Source organism: Periplaneta americana, chromosome 6, assembly GCF_040183065.1.
Source record: "Periplaneta americana isolate PAMFEO1 chromosome 6, P.americana_PAMFEO1_priV1, whole genome shotgun sequence".
NCBI classification, from domain to species: domain Eukaryota; kingdom Metazoa; phylum Arthropoda; class Insecta; order Blattodea; family Blattidae; genus Periplaneta; species Periplaneta americana.
In genome coordinates this window covers 19,619,450-19,646,957 of record NC_091122.1, presented here as the reverse complement: position 1 = coordinate 19,646,957, position 27,508 = coordinate 19,619,450, and the positions used below count along the sequence as shown (strand labels likewise).

The following is a 27,508-nucleotide window of genomic DNA, read 5'->3' as shown; positions in this document are numbered from 1 at the left end:
TTTCAATTTTATAAGTTTGTGGTTCAGCTGTGAAGATTCACAGAAACACAAAGTTTTACTTGTGGATTCCGGATGCCCCATGGGGTCATATCTCTGTGTCTATGGCCAGCTGCTGGATCAAACTATGCAAGTGACTAAAGTACTTGAAACCACTTCTTCCTCTTCTATAAAGACAAGTCAGATGTCAACTTTACATCATGTTAAACACTAGAAGCCAATAAAGCTGATCCATGTACACCTGCCTTTACTTAATATTGTATGAAATGAAAAGGTTGCGTAAAAATAATAAACACAGATGTATATTTGTAAGAAATCTTGTTTTCATCAAATAGCACCATGGAAATAACAGTTCTAAGAAATACATACATACATAATCATCAATAAAATCAAAATATATTTAAAAATGGCCACTGTGATTGTCTGGAAACAAAATACAAACAGATAAAAGTGCTACATGAATTATATTACTATATGCTTTACATATTTGATCACAATGGTTTCCCATCAAAATCGATTAATCTTTAAATAAGTAATGCTTTACATAATTTATGTACAGCTATAATCCACAGGAAATCTTTTATGTAGTCTGACCAAGAAGTGACCTTGGATGAGTTCTGTGAGAGAGTTCTTGGAGAAAATTCAGGATCACTTACTGTTTGCAGAATTTTGTTCTGATTCACTCAGCTCGTTTTCTGCTTTCTTCATGATAGAAGTAATGGCAATTTAGTCATTGTAACAAAGTGCTTGTATCTATGATATGTACATTACATACAAGCCTGTAAGAAAATTGCAAAGAAAATTTAAAGGAAGTTTCCTGAGTGTCCATGTCCAGTAAAGATGCTGTTATAGGAATGTGAACAGTTTTACAACTACAAGCTCAATATTCGTTTAAATGAAGAAATCTCGATACATCTTTAAAAGGGAAAAATTGGATGACAATGCAGTTGCATTGAAATGTTCGCCAGGAAAGTACGTAAGACATAATAATAAAGGAAATAAATGCCAGCAAATGAAACTTACCCATTTAAATAACTGTGTATTTCTTACATGTTTGCGACCCTGTTATGAGGATGTGATACTGTAAGTGATTTTTGGCTCATAATGGTGAACGAGATACTTATTTATCTTTTCAGATAAGATATGTTTTACTCTGCATATCTATATGTTCATTCACAGAAAATCAGACACTGGTCCACAGAAAATCTCCAAGATATTTGCAAAATTCCTGTTCTTAATAAAAAGATAGTGTCTGGTACAATTTGAATGCATATCCCATATTTGGCTTATGTTTTTTTTAATGCTAGATTTAGGGTTGAAAGTTAAACTGAACAAATTGTTAATCTTCTGCATTTGTTAAATGAAGAAGGAAAACAAAAAACATATCAATATGACTCAACAATTACATATTCATATGTAGGTACTGCAAGAAGTTTCTGAAGACAGATTATTAATTAGTAACAATATAGACAGAGTGAATGCTGTGTTATTTATGCTTCTGAGATAAACTGAAAAACAAGACCTACATATCAAATCACCGAAATTTATAAGCAAGAAAATATTCACATGGAAATTCAACACATAATGTTAGAGAATATTTTACAGAATAACAGAAAGCTTGTTAGAGATACAAAGCCTGTGTACAGACAAAGGGACAAGATTTTCAACATCGCTTACAAGAAAAGTAAGAATCAAAATTTATGTGACACATAACAGTAGCAATATTTGTTAAAAATGCAATAATCTCCTCTGTTTCTCCTGAGTTGCTTGCTAAGTGTGGAAAATGTGCTCCTTGATCACATTACATCAAAGATTACCTGTATAACATAATCCTTATATTTTCTTTAAAGGATCTTGCCTTACTTAATACAACATCATATTCAGGTCAGGCCACCCCATTTGACCTTCTAGTTGTCAACCTTAAAATCATATAGTTGTATATTAACTGCACTATACAAAATAACACTTCTCTCGTTCAAGCTAATTTAAAATAAATGTATTCTTAGACTTTAAGCCAATGTAGTGCTTGGGTCAACATAACATTTATGCAATCATTCCTTTCTATTACATAGAAACAGAAAATCAGATTCTTAAAATTTAATGTCATTAACTTCTAGGACTAAAACTTTAATTCTCCTGGCATTTTGATAACAGATTGAGCTTTTTCCATTACAAGCAATTGAAAAAGACCAATCTACACTTGTATTAACAATTAATGATAGTGGATTATCATTCTTACAATATTCTAGATATTATTTTGCTATTCCGTTTTCTGGAAGTCACTGTCCTCACTTCCACTGAAATTGAAGTCATAATTATCACAACGTATTGAAAGTCTTGGTTTTTTCTCTACAGCATTACATTTTCACAATCACAATTTCGTTTCTTCAGTAATGTTGCGCTTTTGGAGTCTCATTTACGACACGAAATTAAATAGGCTCACAAAAAATTGGTATGTTAGTACTATACTAACAAAAATTCTGCGGGATAAAAATGTCAAGAATACTTATTTTCTGTGATTTTGCTTTTTGGATAAATGTATCAGGAAGAATTCAGCTGAAGTTCGGAATAAGTTTAAGATCTAATCAATAAATATGATTATGATGAAATACACTTAATATTTTCTTACTTTCTGTATTATACTAAATGCCTAAATGGAAAAATGATATTAGTTTGAAATCGTCTGTGTGTGTATTATGTACTGTATGTATGTTCACGAGTCCTCCATATGTCTGTACCTCGGAGATATTGTATGTAAAGTCCAAATTTTGCTGTTTTTAGATTATAGCATTACGGAATTACTTAGGGTGCGATCTATCTAAACATAACCTCAGTTAAGTCCTGAAATGACCGATTTCGGATTTAATGATTTTTTTTTTTCAAAAGAAGATGAAAATATACTATACTATGATAATCCCACATAACTCTGCTTACTTCTGTGTGTGTATTATACTTTTCAAGGTATACTATGGTTCCACTATATAAAAAATAATAAAAATAGATTTGTAACTTAACAGGGATGAAAGAAGAAAAACTGAAATTTGTTTTTTGTCTGCATCCTAAAGTTGATAAAACGGACTTATCATACAATACCTCTGAGTACAGATATGATGCCATGGAACATACAGAAACGTTGCTTCCCAGTGCACCTATCATATACAGCAGTGGTCGTTAGCACTCGCTGAAATGGGTAAAGGGAAAGAAGTATATCAGAATATGCACCGTTGTGCAGAAGGGAGAGATAGAAAGCATACCCACCAGCAGCCATGGATGAACGCCAGTGCATCTCTTATCTGCGAGTAAGAGACGCTAGCCCAAGGGTGCACTGTGCTGATGACTGATGTACAGCCTAAGTTCCAGGGTGTTTGTCTGACATTTTTTCATGTAGTTCACGTGTCTGTTGTAAGCTACTGAAGGGATTTGTGCATAATGTTACGCGAACTCTTGTGTTTTTCTAATTGTTTAAGGGGAGAGGAATGTATTTTTTCTTAACTTTTTTTCCTATTTGGTGTAAAATATTAATTTTTTTTACGTAGAAAGCTCATGGCTATGGCAACTCAACCAAATATAAATATTTTGAAAAAAAATTATTTGAGGGTCCAGATTTGTAAAAAAAAAAAAATGTATCCAATGCAGGATTTTACCAAAACTGATATATCTAAGCCATTTTAAAGATAAATTTAAACAGTTTTTTTTTCACATTTTACTTGTAAAAACATGCTCTATGAATTATCTGTAGCAGAATTTTGATATTAGTTCCTACATTTGTAAAATATACAATTAAAATTTAATAACACTTTTTTTATTTCCTTTTTTGCAGACATATTTTTAAAATGGAATCAATTAGCAAAATTCTGTTACAGAGAAATGTTTCCTAATAGTCTAGAGAATGTGTGTTCTAAATTTCATGCATATATCTTTAATAGTTCAGAAATTATATCCATTTTTGTCTGGCAATGCAGCAAAAAAATAAAGTTACCGGAAACAACAATCAAAGGGGGTTGTGATTTAAAAATCCAGAGCGCAAGAAGTTTAAAAATGGTGTCTCAACATTCGATAATGGCACAAATACCCACAAAATGTTATGCAATGTATTCCACACATATCACAGTGTATTAAAAAAAAAATCTTTTGAAAGTTTACTCATTTTTTACCAAAAAATACCGTCCTCTCTCCTTAAGAACACTAAAGGGATCATTCATTCAGGCGTAATGTAGTGGAAGCTATTATTATTATTATTATTATTTTTATTTTTTTTTTTTTAATTCTTTGAAAATGGTGTATAGCTATTGCAGCGAGTTTCTGTAGTTTTCAGTTATGCAGAAAGTACAAGAAAATATCTGATAATTCACTTCGAACAGAGAGTGGTAGAATTTCAGAACAATTTTTGGAGATGTCGGAAATGTATTGAAGCACAAGGAGAAAACATTAGACATACAAGATGCACTTGTACTCATTTTAAAATTCTTTCTATACATTTTCCCTACTAAACGGGTTTATAGAAACTAAAGTTACTACCATAGAAATGATGGCCGATTTTGTGGTAACTGTATGAAGCGTATAACAGAGTTTGCGGTATGAGGAGAGCATCATATATGGAGGACCATGATGTCCGTATGTAGCCTATATGTACAAATGAATTAATTATTCAGTTCATCATTGTAGTTATACTTTATTTATCTCAATAATATTGATATACTTGAGTTCTCAAAATAATTATTAAATATTTGAAACTATTCATATTCCTCCAATCTAATCTGTTTTATTCTCTAGGTTTACACGTACAAACAATAGCATCCTCTCAATAACTTCTTAAGAATGGTCCTCAATTGCTAGAAAGTTAAAAAACATCTTGGAAGAAGTCAGAAAGCCTGTTTTCAAGTATAAAACTTCACTTTGCTGTTATAAAATTCCTTCCTTCTTCCAGCACCATAGAACAGACAAGACAATAGTGTACACATGTTTCTATATACTAAAAATTAAAAAATATATATTTTATAAAAATAAAAAATAATTTGTCAACTTATAAAAAAACCTAAATTCTTTCCTGAATTTCTTGTTGACAACCATAAAGGGATGCGTAACTATGTATATCCATATATTTAGTTCTATATTTTCAGTGCAAATGTCTCTATTACAAATAACAGAGTAAAAGTACAACAAACTCTTTTGATTATATGTGTGGGGTTTATCTGATTTGTAGGTTATCTGTCCACCATTGAAGTTTATTTTACTGTATTTTTGTCACAAACTTTTGAATACATATGAACCAAGTTTGGAATTTGAGTGTGCGAGTCTCAAAGTGAATATAAAAATAGTCTGTCCATAATGAGCCACCTCTTCCCACTTTATTTCCTGATGTAAATCTGACTGTAACATGTTTATATGTACATTTCTTAACTGACGACTAGACGAGATGAATGTTGACTGATTGAACACTTGTAATTGATCACAATAATCCGTGTTATCTTTATCATTCTCTCTAGTACATGTACAATAATTAATACAAGCATGAATGTTAAAAAGTGCGACAATATCAGTGTAATTAAAATCCCATTGTTCCTCATAATATAGAACAGTATCAACACACTCCAAACTTACTGTTCAAAGTGACAATTGAATGTGTTAAATGTCTGCCATATGAAATTTTCAAACACAGTATTGTACGCCTAGTAGATAAAAAGGTTTATTCTGCACTAAAAAGCAAAATCGTATTATCCATGTTTTCAGTTATCTGTATGCATTTGTTCGGTGATTAGCCCACAAAATCGAAAGTTTGCTGTATTTTACTCGTATTTATCAGCAACAAGCTACTGTACATGAACACATTGACTGGTTGGACGGATGAGGTAGACATACCATTCTTCATTTAAATTTTCAGCCCATTTGCCCAGCTTGCATATAAATATGCCTTTGCTAAAAAGTTCAGGCTTTATGAAGTGTGATTCTGTCTTTGTGATTACACACACACCTATAGGCAGCAAGCAAGCAAGCAAGCAGTCATGAAGAAAGGATCATACTACTATTACATATAAAATTCTTGATTACGTATCTCATTACAAATAAAACATTACAATGGAAGATTTTATGCATTTGCAATTGGAAACAGATATAAAAAACTATCCTAAATATAATGTTCACAGGTGTGGATGGAAACCATTTTTCATATAAATGATTATTTCATTAAGAAAACATTAAGTCAATGACTTATTGTGTACATACTCATAATATTAAAAGTAAAGATCCTGCCTTCATGTTTTTGTATTTTTCTTTACGAAAAAAATTGAGTAATTACTAATAAGTAAAATTTTGCTACTTTTCTCCATTTTGATTGAAATCACTGAATAACTTATCTTCCAAAAGCCCAGAAACACACGTCAAAAATGTGATATGAATATATTTTTTTATTCCCTGAAAAGTGTCATAAATTGTCTTATAAAGAATTCCTACGGAAGATTCATATTGTTAACTTTATTTTTCTAGTGTCTCATTTTATTCTCTGTAAAACAACATGATTTTAAATTTTCAACACAAAACTAAAAATCTTCTTATTCACAAACATCTGTAGCCTTTGACAGACAAAAGTCAATGTTTTGCACACTAAATGAGTGTATAGTCTTAATTTTATCTGCTAGTGAAGAATACTACAAAAGAAATAGTTTCAAGAAAGTCAAATCACAATATATACAATATATAAATGTGCTTTAACACCCCCCAATTTTAAAAAATTGTTACTTGAAACAATGTTCAGGTACTAATTTATAGATCAGAATAATGTGAGTTTTTATAAAGGATATATCATATTCATTATAATTCTTATTGGAGATAAAGATATGTTATCAATGTTAAGACAAATTCACATACCAATACTTAATGTTAATTTATAATTTTAAATAAATTATAGTAAAGTATACATTAAAAAATGTCTTCAGAATATACAGTTTCTCTTCAACATCTTCCACAAAACTTCTGATTTTGCATAATTTAAAAGCTTTTAATTAACTAACATATACTTTCCAAATGGAAGAGAGGAGAATTTAAATAAATTTAATACGATAATATTAATGGAGATTTTCTTCCCCGAAATTAATGATTTAAGAATGATAATTAAATATTCTCCATATTAGTACTTGAAAAAATAAATACAAAACAACATTTTTCCAGATTTTAGCTCATACATGCACCTTTCGTAGCAGAACAATTCTCTCTCTCTGTATTTGTGTACAGTAATCATAATATTGATATTTAACACTTCTTTTCTAAATATAAGTTAAACCCAGTTAGTTATTTCTTTTTACTGATATGAAGGCTGTACTTAGACCTACTGACATGAAGTATCTGAGCACGATATTTTCAATGCCAGGCACACCACAACTCATGTTTAATGCTTTAAACCTAAAGACATAATTTCAATACAAATGCAATGAAATACGCTAAATTGATTAATATTATAAAAGTTACATTCTCTATTAAGACCTATCCAAATACCATTGAGCAATGTTCAATTTGAAGAACGTTTTATAAGACTGAAAACTCAGAGAGCATGATAATTAAAACTGTATGAAGAAAGATTTTTTCCATATTTATTGTAGCAAGCTATTGGAGAGTTATAAAAATCTGTTAACTTTGTTGCAAATCTCCTGCATATGTGCATACAATGAGATCAAACAATGGAGTACTGAGATCTCCTATGAGAGACATACTCCTAAATCCATTCTCATTATACCTAGTAAAGTAAGAAGCGCAAATTGTTCACCTTAACAGTAGTGGTATCTGATTAAGCAATATTGCACGTCTCTGATTCAATGCAGGTGTTGAGCCTTTGAAGGTTATATGCAGGAGATCTGCCATCAAAAATAGAAATACATTAAAAGTGAGATAACCCAGCAACTGGAACTCAAACTAATAATCCTGTGCCAATATTTATATTCAAGGGAAAAATTTTAATCAATTCTTCAGTAAAAGTGTTGGATCTACAATGTGAGATATGTCGTTCTTATACTTCCATATCATATTATACAATATTTCATTCACTTACACAATGCAACTCTCGCTATTATTCACTAATATTTATATTCGTACAGATTACTTGTAAAGTGCATAACCATAATATGCAATAATTGAATATCTCCCCAGAATAAGGGTATATGGTACATTGTTTCCCATCTACTTAGACCCTTATTTCAGGGGGTATTCAATTATTATTGATTTGAAATAGCTCCCATCGTGGATTCAACACTTTTAGCATGTGTTCTTTTATGATGTACTGATATTAATCAAATTATAATCTGTTTTCAATCATAATACCGATAATGACAATGATTTTTCACAATATCTGTAAATAAAATGTGGTGATATGTTTAAAGAACAAACAAATTTTTTAACAGTAACGCATAATCTTCACTATCTGCTGTACTACTTAAAATTTGTACTCTTTGGATAATAATCTTATACTTCAAAACTAATCTTCTTTTATTAGTTTCAAATTAATCTTTCCTTTTAGAGCCATTTCTACATACAAAACCAATAAGTATAAGATCACAGTATTGCAGGAACTGACAGTAGCTTGTTGCTGTACACTTTGTTCAAAATGTCACAATTAAAATTACTTACACAGAAAAAGTTACGTATAATTATATGTACCATGTGTTCATTTCAAAACTTCCCCCCCCCCCCCAACCACGTAATTTCAGATATACGCATATTTATAGCTATATCTCAGAAACAATGGACTGAATTAATTTTTTTTGGTATAATTTAAAGAATAACAATAATACGATTACAGGGGTTAAAAATGAATACAAGCCATTTTTAAAGTGACAATAGGAACAGAATCACAATAATAGTTCATGGTCTCCTCATAAATACACGTGAAATGACTTAAGATGTTAAAGTGTGTAAAAAAAAAAACACAACAATTCCAGAACAGGAACTCCGGTCCTACCAGGCAAACTATAATTTTGTCTTCTAAGACACACAGTATCTTCACAGAATGGCGTTTCTGACTCTATTATTATTATTATTATTATTATTATTATTATTATTATTATTATTATTATTATTACTACTACTACTACTACTACTACTACTACTACTACTACTACTACTACTATCATTACTACTACTGTTGTTTATTTTTACTTTTAATCTTTTTTGTAGACAGATATGTATCTGAAGTAAGGGATGCAATTTGAAATTCAAAAGTGCAGGTGGAGTGGAGTTGAGGGAGGTGAAGGGGGGAACAGAAAATTCGATCAGCAGTGATTTTCAACTTCACCCTCGAAAACTATATCGCACATCTTGTCCCCTGCACATCTAAAATTATTCAAGGTGGGAAGCTCTGAAATGATCACATGGTATGTATTCTTGTCATAAAAGGCACCAGTCAAATGAAGGCATACTTCCCATTAATCATGATGTAAAATTTGTTAGCAATGTTAAGATAGTGCTTCCTGAACATTTTAATTAAAAGAGGTACATACATTCAGCACCAAGTCTTATCAAAATCTAAAACTGAAGGAACAACTTTTTTAAATACTGGAATTATTGGCTTTAAAGTTGCTTCATATTTTTGTCACATAAATGACAAGATGTCATATTGGACTCCTTCATATGCTACACTTCAATATATAAAATATTTTATATCAAAATGGCAATAAGAAACTATCAATTAAATTATTATTGTTGACACTATAATCACTGGAGTAGTCATAAATTCTTCAACTAATCATGAAAGCTGTAACTAAATTCATGATATTACACAATTAATTTTTAAGAGGCTTCTTCTGTTACCTTCAAATAATACAGTAGGCTATGTACTGCGAAATACAATTCAACAGTGTGCAAAAACAATAGTTATGCCTTGAAAAGTCAAAAACATAAAAAGCTCAGAATGTGTGTTTAAAATTCACAACAATAAACTGCACCTATGCTCGCTCATTTAACTATAAGATGCTTAGCATCATGATGTGAAAATGTTCTGAGCTAAACAGTTCCAGCTAATTTTAATTATAAATAAGTGATTATTTCTGTGACTTTTTGGACACTGTCCATTGTCCAGCCAGCATTAAAAAAAATACCAAAAAGTGGCTCTCTCTCTAACAATGTTCTGATATTAAATTTCCAAAAAAAATCACAAATTACGAAATACTGTTCTTAAATTGCACAACTAGGATGCAAACTGATGCCTGAAGAATTATATCGAAGTATTACCACTTCCTGATGTCTCATTGTACAAACCAGGATTGAAATAAAATTTACGGAAACCTCTATTCTCATATGACGAAGTCTGCATGGTACCATCCTCGGAAATAAGATGGGCCAACTTCTGATCCACCTGTAGAAAAACAGGAAAAACAGACAATGATTACAATTAACCAACACACTAATTGAAATAATGTAAAATCTTCCTTAATTATCAATGGAAAATGTAGCAATGTCTTACATCCCATTACTACAAACTTGAGAATATTGAATTATCGATAAAGAAACTGAAACACCTGACAGGGTATTTAATACTGGGTGTTCATTTCAAAGTGTGTCATGACGTCACTGTTGATGAGTCAGCGATTTGAAGCGAGTTTCAGCTTTTGTGTCTGAGAAGTTGCCTATTAATCAAGGCGTTCAATCTGAACTTGAGAACGTGTACCGTATAACTTGAACGTCGTAGCAACAGATGGCGGTCTGTAAAGTCTGTGTGCTACCATAACCTCTTTCAAGCTGTGTTTTGCGCGGGCAAGTCGTACACAGGGTATTTATCATCGATTGCCTACGGCAACATTCCACAATACAAATCAAATTCTCAGTGTCCATATTGACCATCGAAGTTAATGTCAACAAATACGTAAGCAATTGTCTTAACCCTCTCCCCATATCCCGACACCTCAGTACATGTTTCGAAACAGTTCACATTCCTGCCACTACCGGCATTACCGTACGTATTGGTAAGTACTCTTCAGAATGAACGCCGTGCTTGCTAGGTAACTTCTCTGGCAGATATGTAATACACCTCTGCAGAAGTGTAGGAAGATTGAATTCTCTAGACTCATCGGCTAGCCACATGACGACATACAGCGAGCCATGACACACTTTGAACTGAACACACAGTATATTCCTATAATTGATTTCTTTTACACATATTTTGGATACAACTTAATCACGATCAATTAACCCTCTTATTGTCAACACTCGTCTCAGAGAAGGAATATAGATGGTTGACACAATCCCCCTCCATACTACCTCAATTCATGTTCTACTCTCACTGATCTTTAAAGTATCTTTATAAGGTTGCATTCAAAACAACTTCCTGAAAAACATTGTACAAATATATACAACGCACTGAAAATAACCAGAAGAATCAATCTAACTCCAACAAATCTCTGCAAAAAAACTAACTTGAGAATTAAATTTTTTCACTTATGGTCGTTTGTGGATGTATCCTTTAGTGAGGGTAATAGGTACAAAAATGTATTACATATGATTAGTCTATATTCCTTCTCTGCACTGTAGGTGGTTAGCTATATATACAATCTGTCTTTTATATAATATTCTGACACATACTGTGTTAATTTTTTCTAGCTGGTTATTTAATGATGGTGCATCAATTATTGGGTTATTTAACATCAATGAAATTAGTGACAGTAACATGGTATTTGGAGAGCTGAGGCCAAGGATTCGCCATGTGATTTGACATTCGCCTCACAGTTGAGGAAAACCTCTGAAAAACCCCAACCAGATAATCAGCACTGGAATAACTCAAATTATTCCCTTGTTTTGGTCATACAATTTATTATTGGTTTATTAAACAACTTATGTTTTGTCAATACTGACTCATTATAAGTCGCATCTCTGTTTTTATATTTTCATTTCTTTTATTTCTATTGTTAATGAGTCATACATTATAATCACGGATGCTACTTTAGAAACTTTAGATCAGAAGTCCTAAAAAAATTCGTGCTTTAAACAGTAAAATATTCGCTCAAAATGTTCATAAAACTGTAAATAAATATACAATTTCATGCATAATTTGCCATTCCAAAGTTTTAATGTTTCTACTTTAAATTTGGCTTTTCATGACTGGGTGCTGAAGTGGATATTAAAAGTTTACACTGAGACGGTTCCTCATATAGGATAAGGAGGTTTTCATCGGATTAGTATTTCTTGTTAATATTCTTATATGGATAGGAAGCGTAGGCGTGTAAGAAAGTTCCAGAATGTGAAAAGGAAGTAATAGCTGGGCAGAATTGCCGAAGCCACGCTACGAGGACAGGAAACATGTGTCCAGGCGTGGAGTTGACCGATGAGGGGATACGTGGACTTTGCCTGCGGGTGGTCAGCAAGATGACGCCAAGCCAGGTTCGAAAAGGAGACAGTCTGGAATATGTTAGAGTTGTCAGAAAACACCGGAAGTGGGGGAGGATCTAGTTAACGAACAATTTTTGAAGAGCGCGTCTTAAGTGACGTAAGAGTAATCATGGCCAATCAGGATTCATACACGTGATTTATAGATAGAAGGGCGAAATGAGGATATTTGGTGGTTGCAAGTAGAGGGTAGATTTGGCATATAGACAGAGGGCAGATAGAACGCGTGCGGTAAGGACGCACTCCACATATTCTCGGCGAACATTACTCGGAAGGATAACAATTTACGGACTTAGAATTTTTAGTGGGTATAGGAAGAAGTCGTGTGTTGTATCATTCTTATAAGTCCGAATTCTTTTCTCGTCATTATTATTACATTCGGAATAAATTGTCATCACGTTATCAACTCTCCGTTATATTACCGTGTTATAGTACAAAACATAGAATTACGCGAATACGGAAATTAGTCTACCAACTTATACGCAGTGAGAGCAGTATATTATACACTTGGACACGCATTTCTGCTAATCCGAAACCAATACTTCATAATAATACGTGAACTTAAAAGTGTTAATAATAGTATTTTTCTTTTTTAATAGCTATCTTTTACAGTCCCAATATAAGACATCAATTCTCTTTCACCTAGCTATGCACAATTAGATAATTACGAATTGTTAGAAACTGACCAAAAATCCTGGCACATTTTAGTAACAATAATTAATAACAGTGATCAGCACTATTAGTTAATTACTTGTTTCTGAACATAACAGGCAAAGCCAAATTACAATGTTCATGAGTTACAATAAATAGCTAATCAACTTACCATTTTTAGCATATCCTCGATATCTGTATCGTGTGCATTTTTCATGAATACTTCACATATTGCTTGTATGTACCAAGTACCGAGGTATATATCTCTGTTAGATTCAAATCCAGGCAAAGTTGAATATCCAATCAGAATATCAGACATAGAACGGATGGTCACACTGCCACCACCATCAGTCTGCACACGACCTAATGTCATTTTCACACCATAATCCTTTTCACTGCCTCTGTTAAAACAATACAACCAAATTTTCATCATCAATCTCTTACAAAAAAAAATAGTGTTTTTCACATGTTCATTACAATATACAACATTGCTCTAAAGCAATATACACTGTCACACTTACCCCACTTGATCTTACTTGATTACGAAATTTTCACAGGTAATACAACAAGTTTTCATTTTGTTGGTAAACTAATGAACATGAAGTGCAAGTACAGTATATTTCCACGGATAAGACGAGATATAAATTTCGAGCATAATATTATGATTTCAGCTTATATCTGTCTTTAAGACGACCCCAAACTATATACTGTCACGGGAAAAAGTGAAAGCAGAAACAGTGATAAAATCTTTCAAAAATGCAGATTGTCTAACACTATAAATGGCACAGAGGACGATTTGTTACGAAATACTGATGAAGTAGAAACCCAGTCACCACATTCACTCTTTGCCTTGGACTACGAATGTGATGATTTCAGAGGATTTTAAATATATAATTAAGTGATTTGTTGTATTTTATAATGGGTTCAGTGTACGATTTAAAGCCTCTCTTTTTTTGTATCTACCACATAAGAAGACCCCCAGTTTTGAGGGTATTTTTTTATGATTCAACCATCATCTTATCTGTGGAAATATATGGTAAATTTGTTATAGAAAATGAAAAGCTCGCAAGATAGTTAATAATACTATTTCGCGAATACAGTAATAAATAAATAATAAAATAAAGATCATAATGCTTATTATTTATTAACACTGTCTCAAATTTCATTTGCATTCATAAAGAAACAATGAAAATATTTTATTTTAAATACATGTAGTGTTAACTACTCTGAATGTCAGAAATAACAGCATGATGGAAATGTTCATTTTATTATAAACAAAATAAATTTATAAATATGTAAATTCAATTAACTGTACAATATTATGGAAGTGACGTTCCATAAGAGTATATTTATTGGATGTACAGTACTTGATATTACATTCTTCAAGAATATATGTTACAAAATTGAGTACTGTATTACAGACTCAAAGATTTATTTATTTAAATTGCAGCTGATGCTTAACTGTAAAGATATAAATTTCTCTTGTGAAAATTCTACTAAATTGACTTAACTCGTTCTCCCCATTTAGTCTTCAAATGCTATTTCAGATGTTATTAAATATCATATTAGTTTTACGTTTTTTTTGTTCAAACCCAATAAAAAGATATAAATGAAGTTTTACTGTACAATGAAAATCATAGTTATTTTCACAAAATAAGTTACTTTATTAGTAAGAGTTATTAAAGTTCACTCACGTTTCTTAAAATTCCCATATAAAAACTGTGTTCAAAACTGCTATTTCTTGGCAATTCTTCCTCAGGAAAATAATATTAATATTTTTATTGCGTAAAGTTTTTAAATTTTGTAACAATTTATTTTACACACGCACACACACAACTCCCCCCCCCCCCCCCATGCATGTGCATGCGGAGTATGGAGGAAATTCAAGTTTAATGAGCATTGGCAACAACAATATATAAATATAAATATATATACGTGTGTGTATGTATGCATGTTTAACACGTGACTTTTTTATTCCCCCAATGTTACCATGTCTTTAAACTCTCCTAGCAGTGGCTTATGTGTAACCCACTTCTGAGTTTGGGGCAGCTGAAAGGCAGAAGCTCTGACCACTAGACCATACATATCTATTCTATTAAAAAACATAATATAAAGTGCATCTTGATTTTTTCATACCTGCATGTCTGGAAAATAAATATTTTAGGTTTGTTCCTCAGATATTGTGCATTTATATTGGTAAACTGCTCTATAATCCACTCGTACTTCAATTCTTGACCTTCTACCGTAACCACTGAGTTATCATTTTTGGAGTCACCTGCTCTTCCATGACTCATTATGACCACCACACAAGAGTCACAATGTGAATGCACTGGTGACTGAGCAAATGACGTAATCTTACGTTTCATGTCCTGTGGGCAATAAAATGAAACCATTGAATGTACTGCTAGTGTTCTCTCATTCTTCACCCTCATCTGCGACATTCTAAATGGATGTACTTTAGTGAACAGTACGAAGAGTGGTTGTAACCTCATAATTAGGGCCAGAAAGAAAGGAAGCGAAGAAGAAAGGAAAAGAATCAGCCAACCAAATGATCAACCAGTCTCTCATAATCTCTCGTCTAATATGTTATAAAAAAAATAGGTATATTCTTTACCATTAATCCTTGGTTATGGAATGGTATTATTGTGTAACCAAACTGTTCAAACAGATCTTGAACATTCTTCTCGTCAACTTGGGACCCAATCCTGGTTTTTTCTTCAATATTTGCTGTGAACTCAACATTATTAATCAGAAGGACGTGACCCTTAGGTCGTGAGCCCATTGGATATACCTGAAAAAAAAGTGAACAAGAAAAATATTACTGTCACGAAAATAATACATATTTTCCTATTATAGATTTTAAGCGTTTTGCAACAATTCAATTCTTTTACCATGTTGCAAACAATATTAACGGTTTATTTCACTGAATTACATGAATCCCAGCAAAGGTTTCCAGTGCAAATTCACCCCACTACCACCACTGCTTGCATCCACGAACTCATGGCACTTTGCTGGATTAAAATTTGCATACATTAATAAATTTGATAAGTTTAAAAATTGGACATCCCTGTCTTATAATTAACCAACTAAATATGCTGCTATGACTATTCTCACAAGTTCCTCTCCCCTTATCTGCTTAACTTATTTCATCACTCCTGACTGGTGTTTATGTTATCATCCACGCATATGCTGTTGTGTACATACAGTATGATTATTTAGTCCTGACAGTTGCCGGCAATGTGCACCTGGGTCAGGCAAGTCCATTTAGTTATGCTAAGGGATGTTTGGGTTAGTCAGTTGCTTGCCTTCAGAGCGATCGGATGTCATGCGTGCTGTATGGCGGGATGTTTCTAGTACAGTTAAACTGTACTGTATTGCTTTACTGACCGCTTGCTCTAATTTTTACTCTGGAGCTCTCCCCACTGCTCCTATTACTTCCCCTCTTTCGTGTCATCGAGTGTCAGGACTAAATAATCGGTCTGTACCAGAGGGAAAGAAACAGAGATTATCCTTGAAAGTTGCATAGCTGGTGAATCCCCCTCCCCCCTCGAAATCAGTCGTGTCAGCTAAGAATAAGTGCAATTTATTACATTTTGTTGTTTTTTGCGAAGGTTACATATTCAGTGTGTGAGCGTGTACACATTCTGTAAACATACATATGAAAAAAGAAATCATCTGGCAGAACAAGGGAAAGTTTTAGACGTAAATTTGCTGGCTGCCCAGTTCGTATAGAAAAACAATATTAAATTTAGTGAATGGGTTTAATGAAACAGATCCTGTGAATGATGTGAATTAAGTCTCATACAAGATGGGCGACACTTCCAGCAGCTACTGTATGGGCAGTGAGTACCATATAAGATTTCATTTGTTTAAAGACATATTAATCTCGACAGTAACATTAGAATTGTTTTGTAATTGGTTGCTCTGACAGGATTGTGAATTCAGAGCTAACATTTTTATATCGAAAAAGCATGGTTACATTTATTGGGATATGTACATATTCACAAAGCATTCGTTACTAAGGTTCGGAAGCACCTCAATAGTTACACAAGTGCCCACTACTTGGCATTCATAATGTTCTTCATAACATTACACAAGAAATCCTGGACCTAGTGTTTAACAATGTATTGAAGTGAAGCAAAGCTCTTCTTTAAGCAGATGGCCATCATTTCGAACATATTCTTTTAACTTAAGATATGATTAATATGTTTTTAGTCGATTATTTAACGACACTGTATCAACTACTGGAATATTTAGCATTGATGTGATTGATGATAGCGAGATGAGGCTGGGAATTCGTCATACATTGCCTGACATTCCTCTTATGGTTGGGGAAAACCTCAGAAAAAACCCAAGCAGATAATCAGCTCAAGCGGAGCGTAACTCTGGATCGGCAGACAAGCAACTCAGCCTATTGAGCTACACCGGTGGCAATTACACTATTAATCTTGCAGTTTAATTATAAGAGTGACGATAGTCTCGATAAAAACAGGTCCCATTACAGTGCACAAAGGGCTAGCAACAGTGCCAGGAAAATTGGTCAATACATACCCTGTAGTAGTAAAACTAGCAGTAGTCTGAATAAGGCACAAATCACATATAAGGAAACCTTCTTACTCTATACAGAAATTTAACTATTACTTACCGGAACACCTTTAGCATTACATACATCTCTTCTAACTGTAGCCTTTGTTACTTTAACCTTCAAAGGCTCGGTACCCAAGTTCACTACAGACTGTGGTTCCTGAATTGCCAATGTCTGAAGTCTTGGGTAAAGTTCATGCTGCACTTCGGACAAGTAACCAGGAAGCTGTGACAATGTAGTTCTGTAAGAAACAAGAGAACATTCGTCATCACTGCTGCCTCCACATCTGTCACTACAATCTCGTCATCACACCATCCACACCACTATAGCCATTACCATCACTATCAAGAACCAGGCACATGATTTCCCCAAGCTTCTAGATCAACCCATTGTAATTTTGGTCTTCTAAGCTGCACTTCCTGCTTGGTTTTTAGCTTCCTGAGTCCTGAGAGTATAGTATACTATACTATACTATACTTCATACATGATTATGATATAAGATGTATGTGCAGAGATCCGAAGTATAGTATAATATACCGAAGCGCGTCCATAAAGTAACTTTCCCACTCGTCCCACAGCTAGCAAGCCATAGACAACTCATTGACCCAGACAATTCATTGACTCAGACAACTCATTGATGCAGACAACTCATTGACTACCTAAACAGATATGAACTCTTGGACACATATCAGTCAGGTTTTAGGACTCGACACAGTACAGCGACTGCACTGTTGGAAGTAACAGAAGACATCCAAAAAGCTATGGACGAATGTAAAATTACAATACTGACACTACTTGAATTCAGTAAAGCGTTTGACACTGTAAATATCGACTTACTGACGAGAAAATTACGATCACTCCAACTATCTCCTCTTATCTCAGTGAATATCAGCAGTGTGTTTGCATTGGAAGTCGAACTTCCTCTTGGCGTATCGTCTGGGATCCCACAGGGATCTGTTCTATCACCACTACTATTCACTATTTACGTAAATGACATCTGCTCGACTCTACAGCACTGTAAGCATCACCTTTACGCAGACGATTTACAAATCTATATCCATACAACCCCCGACTCACTTAATGACGCAATACACAATCTGAATGAGGACCTTGAATCTATATCTGCATGGGCCAGAAAGTTTGGTTTGACTCTCAATGCAAGAAAATCACAAGCAATCCTAGTGGGACATCAACGTCTATTATGCAACATTACTCCTGCCCTTCCAGTCGAGTTAAACGACACAATAATCCCTTTTGCTTCTTGTGTTAAAAACCTAGGAGTTTACTTTGATATGCATTTAAACTGGAATAACCAAGTAACTCATATTATCAAAAAAGTGCTTTCCATACTACATTCCTTAAACAGCATTCGAAAATTCCTCCCGCTATCACTCAAGAAAATACTAGTGGAAACATTAGTAACGCCCCACTTCGATTATTGTGATTCTCTACTGACTGACCTCAATGTCAACCAGTCGCAAAGATTACGTGTTCATAATCCTTGTGTTCGCTTCGTCTCCGATGTCCGTCGCGCTGACCACATCACCCCATCTTTCCAAACTTTAAACTGGCTACGGCTTAACGAACGTAGAAATTTTCATTCTCTTGTTCTCCTCTTCCAAGTCCTTCACACCTCTACATCTACCTACCTTGCCTCCCGTTTCAGTTACCTGTCATCATATCATAATCTCTTCACACGCACACAAAATAGCCGCATACTAGCCATACCAACACATAAGACTTCATCGTATTCATCATCATACACTATCTCGCTCTCGCGCTTGTGGAATACCCTACCCAGTGACATCAGAGACTGTCGGAATATAGTAGCGTTCAAAAGCAAACTTATAAAGCATTTTTCTTACTGTGTAGTGTAGGTTTAATTTTTTACTTAATTAATAAGAAAAAAATGTTTCTTAACTCTTCTTAACTTCTACAATAAACTATCTAGCTTTTATTAATCAGTTAATCTTTTAGTACTTCGATTTTTATTGTATTTGTAAATTTAATATTATTGTAATTATAATTGTAATTGTATTCTTAATATTGTAGTTGTAATCCCCTGGTAGAGGGGAAGAGAAGGCCTGATGGCCTTATCTCTACCAGGTTAAATAAATAAATAAAATAAATAAATGTAGAGCAAAGCGACTGTGTGTACATGATAGAGTAATGTCCTGGTATGGCGCATGCGCTAGCAGAACTTCCCGAGTGCTCTCAGTAGCTTCGTTGCATTGGTTGAAGATGGACGTTCCTATTCCATCTCCCGCTGCGTGAAGTGCGGTCAATGATAAAAGTTTTGAATGCATAGAGCATAGCGCCGATTGAAATTGATCATCAGCTGTGCCAGTGTGTGATCAGTGAACTGTTGCATACATTTCTAGTGTGATCAGTGAACTGTTGCATACATCTCTAGTGTGATCAGTGAACTGTTGCATAATCTCAAGTGTGATTAGTGAACTGTTGCATAATCTCAAGTGTGATTAGTGAACTATTGTATACATCTGAAGTGTGATTAGTGACAAACTATGTTACTAGTCAGTGATGTATGCAATGGAGAAGGAAAGGAACTGGCCACTCTATCCCATTATCTTCTGGCTTAGTTGCCTCATGAGTGATGTCTTATTGGTGTCACTTATGAGGTTCAACCAGTCTTCGGACAGTTGACTACACATTCGAGACAACACAAATATCTGAGGACAGGATCGTGTAAAACCAAGCTGACCATTAACCGCGTGAAGTAATTGAGGACGTAAGCTATTCTTTCCAAAACAACAAACCAAGCCATGTAATGTAGAAATGGTTGTTAACCACCTTTCGTATCTGATTTATAATCTGTTGGCACCATACAGATTGTGTCCACCTGTGTTGCAGATCATATCTTCAGCTCTTTCTAAGAGGTAATCGTGCAAGAACCCTGCAACCCCCAAAAAATTTAATAATGTTACTAATACGAATCATACCTCTTACTGTTGTGTAGGCCTAAGTATCCACATCAGGGATAAAAGAGAGATGACAACGTACTGCATTACCATTATGTACAATACTCACAATTTTCTTTAACTTCAAATTTAAAGGTTACAGGGCTCTTACACTGAACCACAGAATTATTCACTGGTGTTATTTATTTATGTTTTTTTTTTTTTTTTTTCTGAGGAGGGCCTGAAGACTTGCACTGCAGCCTGAGACTTATTGTGCCAACCTCCTTATTTGGGATGATTGTTGAAATCCTTAGGGTCACATTCCTGTAAATGCACGATTCACTGCTTGGTGCCATCTTATCGATTCAACTGGCATTCAGGTCTGACAGAGTCTCTCTGTTATCCGTATCCTCCTCAGATCGATGACATTTGTTCACAAATCACGTAATACATCCTTCTGCAGCCTATACTGACCTGAAGATCGAAGCACCATAAGTACCACGATCCACCATGGTACCATCTGTCCGAAGGGGTTACACAGATCCCTGGTCTGTCGTAGCTGCTGTGCAAGCCCCTTCGACTCCTGGGATCATATGCAGCTTTCTCAGACAGATGATACCTGTAAGTGAATCACGGCACCACGTCTGCTGGATCTCCTGGTTGACTTGAAAGTATTGTAGATCATACATGAAGTTGAAATTAATGAAGGCGAAATGAGTCTGAAGTCCAAGGCCGAAAGTTACCCAACAATTCTCCTTCAAGTGGTTGGGGGGAAAACCCAACCAGATACTTGTCCTAACCAGGATTTGAACCTGGACCCACTCATTTCATGGTCAAGTATGGTAACTGTCACTCCAAAATGGTGGACTATTTATTTATCATCATCATCATCATCATCATCGTCATCATCATCCATGAGTCGAGAGGATCCAGAAGCCAAGGATTCACTCATTCCAAAATATTAAAAAAAACTGTATGGCAAAGAATTAAATGTAAATGCAGTCATGTGAATTCGTGCGTTCTGATTCTAATCATCCAGATAAACCAAACAGATCGTTTACTTATCCCATAGTGATGTATAAGCAACATAAAATCCAGTGAAACTGTTTCAGCTTGTATCGGTGTTGTCATTTCAAGATGCAATTTTGTCTTCCTTTGCTGTGTCAGTTTCAGAATGTTTTGTAATAAGCTGTCACAAGCACCTGCCTACCTTGAAGAGTAATTCAAGTGAACTCAGTGCACGTGTTTTGCAAAGTGGCAGTACTGTTTCCCTTGGATCCCAAACGCCAATCCTGAAGCTAGCTTTAATCGAACAGCAGTTCCAGTGGCAGCAATGGTGATAGTGAAAATATTTATATTTATCCATATATGACATGAACAACTAATTTCTAATACCAAACAGATTAGTTTCAATAACAATAACTCAATAACAATAAGCACTCATATGCATTTCCATTCTCATGACTTCATTACAGCTGGCATCATCACCTTATTACCTGTGAACAACTTTCTGTTAAAAGAAACGTTAAAAAGAGAAATGCAATTAATAATTAATAATTTAATCACAATTTCAAATAACTTTGTATGAGGGCTTAGATTTGCAATAAAGAGTCGAGTTCTAAAAGAATAGAATGGAAAATATACATCAAATAACACAATGGAAGAACTGAACACACATGTAACAAATTTCTCCCCACTGTCTTCAGTTTCTTTTACTGCTAAGTTCTTTTTTTTTTTTTTTCTGTATAGCTGAAAAACAATCTGATAAATTTCTTAATATTACGCAATCCTTTTCCAAAATATAGGACAAACACTCTAGCAATAGTAAAAAAAATGATATCTTGAAATATACTTTTAAAGCTTGAACTTTAAAACTTCACTTAAAATTGTAAATTAATGAACACTTTACCCATGTCGATTTCGTTCTGATCTTTGTTCCAAGCATTCCCTGATATCGAGATCTGGTTGAAGTCGTCGAACTAAATCATGATGTCCTGTTCTCAACAGAGAACTTATTAGATGATTGAAAGCTTCTGGTCCTCTTCTTTGCAAATCCAGATATAATTCTCTCTTCCTTTCTGACAGTGGAATAAGCTCATTCTGTTAGAACAAACAAATGGCTGCTGTTAATTATTTTTATGAGTATTTATGATGTACATTGTTGGCTACAGTATTTTGTTAACATTTACATGTCTTACTCGATACCTGTCTTGCTTATTCTTACCCCTACGTTCATTTGTATGAATGTTTACCAGATGTATTTACAATCACCTGCTGTCTTATTTTATTAGGGACAGGTTGGATAATAATTAGATTACCACAATGAAAACGAAAATAAAGAGAACTTAATAACTTTCAAAGCAACCAGAAATATCTGCTATCAGATGCGAAGGGAGCTTGGTTAAATATATACGAAGTATCAATAGTACTTTATAGTGCATTAAAATCCGTGCCTTGCAAATAGCACAAACTTCTGCATAATTCATATCTGATAACTGATAAGTTGTTTGTTACAAGATACTGTCTGTAATATGCTGTAACGTTATTACATTTTATCACTATTAAATCTTACTTCCTTCCTTTTGCTCAGTAATGTATACTATTTTTCTCATCCTTCCTTGTGGGACTCCACCAAGTATTATCGTCATTTTTTCAGCTCGACATTTTTTCTGACGTTTCAAAGAATTGCATAAAAGAATTTTGTGGAAGTTCTACACTCTTCTGCAGACCTCTATCTCTGCAAATATTACTGTAAATTTGGAAACTTCCATATTAGGAGATACATATTCAATATAAAATGTTCAATTCGACAGCCTGAGATTTCGGCATTTTTTCCGGGTTGCTTTAGTCCATTTTAGTGTGTAAGGGAGGGAGACATCACAATTTAATAAGAGGTCTAGGACGCAATACTAGGGAAATTGACTATTTCTCTAATAAATCGTCCTGAACCACCTGCATGTTATGTTGGTAATTATATTTAATTAGTAACACGTAAGGGGGGAGGGAGCTACTACAACAGTACATTAGAATATAAAAGTAGGTACCACACGTTTTTTATGTCCAAAGTATTTGTGGCTGCAAACTAACAACACACGTTTATATATAAATCTCACAGAAGCCGCGAAGTGAAGAAAATTGTGCCTTCTTACGTGTAGTTTTCCTGGAGAATTACCGAAGAAGACACACATTGTTAGCTTGTAATGGTGAAAGAACTGGCACAAAGGATGGATACATACAAGGAAAAATAAGTTGTGTTTTTTTACCGACAATGATAAATATTAATTTTCCATAAAATCTTTACGTATTTACTTTTTTAACACTCTGAATATGAGGAAATGTGGGATCATCTATTCTTCAAAATAAGATGTAGTTTCATAACAATTTTAATGAACTATAAGCCCTATCTAAAACATGTCACTATTTACCTCATATTTCTCCATCATTAACTCAGTAAATACTTGTCTGGTATGTAACTCAGGTATCAACACATGTAAGTCAGTCTCATCAACGAGTTGTACCAAGTTTCGGGTGATTATGTTTTTGTGTTCTTGATCCATTTTGATCTAGAATCAAAATTAAAGGAATACAATTTATTTTAGCAACTTACATACAACAAAATAATTATTAAATGACTCTCTGATCATCTCAACAAGTTGTAGTGTAAATTCTTCTATCTCACTTTTAAGGGATGGGCAAATGCATCACTAACTTCTTGATAAGATACATGATAAGTTATTTAATGTAAACATCGCTGATCTATGAAACAAATCGAACGTCAGCTTCAACTATAAGACTTTTTTTTTTTTAATTTTCATCCATTGTCAGAAACTTTCACAGAGATAACAATGATAACGATAAACTTTTACAATAGGTATTTACAAATCTTCACATATTTTTTCAACATTTAAAGATAAATTTAATATCACAAAAGATAAAATTAGATGTGAGAATATTTTATCAAGAACAAAAGAATCCTTGAATGAAAAGAGAATTCAGAGCAAATTATAATTAGGCTACATACAATAATTAACATACCAGGAACAAAAATTATTTTTCACATAGTTATTAAGAAAAGTGACAATGCACAGTCTAGAAAATGAAGAGAACGAGAAGAGAAAGAGATCTAGGTAAAGAACAGGATGAAAAGAGAAAGGAGACAGATGAGGATTAAGCGTTGAAAGAGAGAGGGCAGGCAGCAGAGAAGAGTCAAACATTGGATTTAAACTAGAACATTTAAACCACAATGTCATTAAAAATGGCGAAAATTAATTATTAAGTTTACACGGCCTCCACAGTGACGATCTAACAATTCACTTAAAAATACATTAATACAATGAAACCTAAGTCATAAATTCGTAATTCCTTTACATTATATGCAGAAGAGTTTCGCTGAGGAAAACAGTAAAAATTGGAATTGCTGTGACCGATTTCTGCAAATGAAGTTAAATACAAATTTACGACTGAGTAATTCAGATAGCTATTACGCCCCCAAGTTAAATTTGCGTCCTGTGAATGCAAGAGACGAGCTCTAGTAGCTTTAATTGCTCTAGTTGTTAGTACTTTTTCGTCTCTGAGTGAGGTCATGTTACAAGAGATAATGCAATGAGTGAGATAGTATATATAATGTGTGTAAGAAATATGGTGCACAATATTAACACTTTCACAGTATCTATACGGGTACAACACTTTCAGCACCTCCTATACACGTGTATTCACCACTATGTCATATAACTCGTTGGCACGGACAGCAAACACCTCTTTATCAGCTTAGTATTTACTCATAGGTCATAAAGGCCAGAGAGAGAAGGGAATGGTGATTTACATTCTTTCTGGACGCAGATTGAACTTGGACGCGTAGCACCATTGTATGTATTACATTGTTGCGAGCATTTTCAATTATCTTTTCTAAAATCTGTTCCTCCTCCGTAAAAATTTTCTGATTTTCATTTTTTATTAATTAAGCTACACATTAACAGGAAGGAGCCTTGGAGTGGAGGCGGTGTTTTTAATTCAGGTGGACAGAACAAGAGGCAACTTTCTTCCCTATGCTTCACATCACTAAAATTGTTGTGGAAACGATTTTTCCAGTCAAGGTAAACGTTTATTACCATTTACAATAATTAAAATATTAATAACGATTAATATATGATCTATTTCCTAATTGCAGTGAAAGAAAAGGAGAGTGGTGGAAAGTAATTTTAAGCTAAAATTTAAAGATCATTTCACAAATTAAATCCTGAACATTGTCCGTTATGCATATTGTTAAGAGACCTCTGTGCCCTAATGACTAAGGAAAGCTGTACTAAATACTATATAACAATAATTAAAGTAAGTTTCCTACGAAGTAAATTGTGTTGGAAGTATGAAACAACCTTCAGCTGCAACCACAATTTATGTGTGAAATGAGAGGAGGGCATATGAGTGGGACCGGGTTATTTTAGCCACCATAAAATATATGGCATGATTAATATTTAGCACCTAAAAATTCAATCCATTATGCAAATATTGCTGATGCAAATCATTTAACAAAACCCACGTAATTTGATTAACATAACTATTAATGTCGCATAAATTTTGTCAGTACTCTTAATAAAAAAAACCCAATTGTTAATATTACATAGGTTACTCCTCCTCCCTTTCGTACAGAGGAGAGACAAAAAGGTGAGCACAGCATCATCGAATGGACTTTTTGTGCCTCACCGCTCGTCTATGTGGGAACAATCAGCTGTCAGAGTAGTCAATTGTTGAAGTTTTCGATACTACTTTCCTGAAGATCTGAAAAGTACATTACGTGAAATTAATCAATCACAAGGAACCTTTTAATAGAAAAAGGAGCATCTTCTGCGGATTTCTGGAAAAAGAACTAAGAAAGAGACTAGTGAAGTGCTTTGTATGGAGTGTGGCATTGTATTGAGCAGAAACATGGACATTACGAGGAAGAGAAAAGAAACGAATAGAAGCATTTGAAATGTAGATATGGAGAAGAATGGAATGTGTAAAGTGGACAGACAGAATAAGAAATGAACCTGTGTTGGAAAGAGTGGGTGAAGAAAGAATGATGCTGAAACTGATCAGGAAGAGGGAAAGGAATTGGTTGGGTCATTGGCTGAGAAGAAACGACCTACTGAAGGATGCACTGGAAGGTGTGGTGAACGGGAGAAGAGTTTGGGGCAGAAGAACATATCAGATGATATACGATATATATCAGATGATATAGATATATGGATCATATGAGGAGACAAAGAGGAAGGCAGAAAATAGAAAAGATTCGAGAAAGCTGGGTTTGGAGTGAAAGATCTGCCCTTCGGCAGAACACTAATGAATGAATGAATATGATGCAATCATAAAAAGGTGAACCCCCTGTTATTGTAACACTAGTAGTATTCACTATATTTCAATAACTGTCGTAACAATATCCACTTATGATTTGCACCTGTTGAATAGAGGCAGTCTCAAAATTAATGAAGAAACAAATTTCCCTGTTAATTACTGCAGCATTAACATTCAAACTTAAGAGTACTTGAGAAAGAAGAGCCGAACAAAAAAAATGACAACTTTTCCTTATAGTCTTTCGAAAACAAATCTGTTTTAACGTGTCATAAAATACGTTTGTACTTTTGATTAAATATTAAGACAGTCTTAAAATGTTGTCTACTTACGAGTATCGAAATGAGCACAAGCACAATAATACAATTAAAAAATTACAAGAATCCGTCAAAATTACCGGTAAATCACAGAAAACAATTTCGCCACTCCTCACTCGCTACCGCGCTCACAGCAAGATGACTATCGTCTCTCAGCTGTTATCCTTCACACTTCACAGAATGGCCAATACACAACCTTAAATTCCACCAACAGCTCACAAAAAGCGGAAAATTGCAAGAGGAAGAAATAATTACAAACTATGTATGACGATCTACTTTTTCATAATGGAACTTTAAGTACAAGCAGCGTTTTTTTTTTCTGCGAATCGATTCGTGTCGTAACCATATCAGAA

General features: G+C 33.9%; 1 protein-coding gene across 3 annotated transcripts; it reads right to left on the bottom strand.

Moving 5' to 3' along the window:
• Positions 1-281: 281 nt before the first annotated feature.
• On the bottom strand, positions 282-27,508 carry Dronc (Death regulator Nedd2-like caspase). 3 transcript variants are annotated; one of them, XM_069827717.1, is made up of 8 exons: positions 27,236-27,508; positions 23,937-24,074; positions 22,421-22,611; positions 17,654-17,834; positions 15,623-15,799; positions 15,145-15,377; positions 13,181-13,409; positions 282-10,333 (listed from the first exon to the last, which is right to left on the bottom strand). In XM_069827717.1, the coding sequence occupies exons 2-8, from the start codon at positions 24,066-24,068 to the stop codon at positions 10,193-10,195; spliced, it is 1,284 nt and encodes a 427-aa protein (XP_069683818.1). In that variant the 5' UTR covers positions 24,069-24,074; positions 27,236-27,508; the 3' UTR covers positions 282-10,192. The 3 variants fall into 3 exon arrangements, with proteins under 3 accessions (XP_069683818.1, XP_069683817.1, XP_069683819.1); XM_069827716.1 differs by having other exon boundaries at positions 27,171-27,506; XM_069827718.1 differs by lacking the exon at positions 27,236-27,508 and adding an exon at positions 24,191-24,273.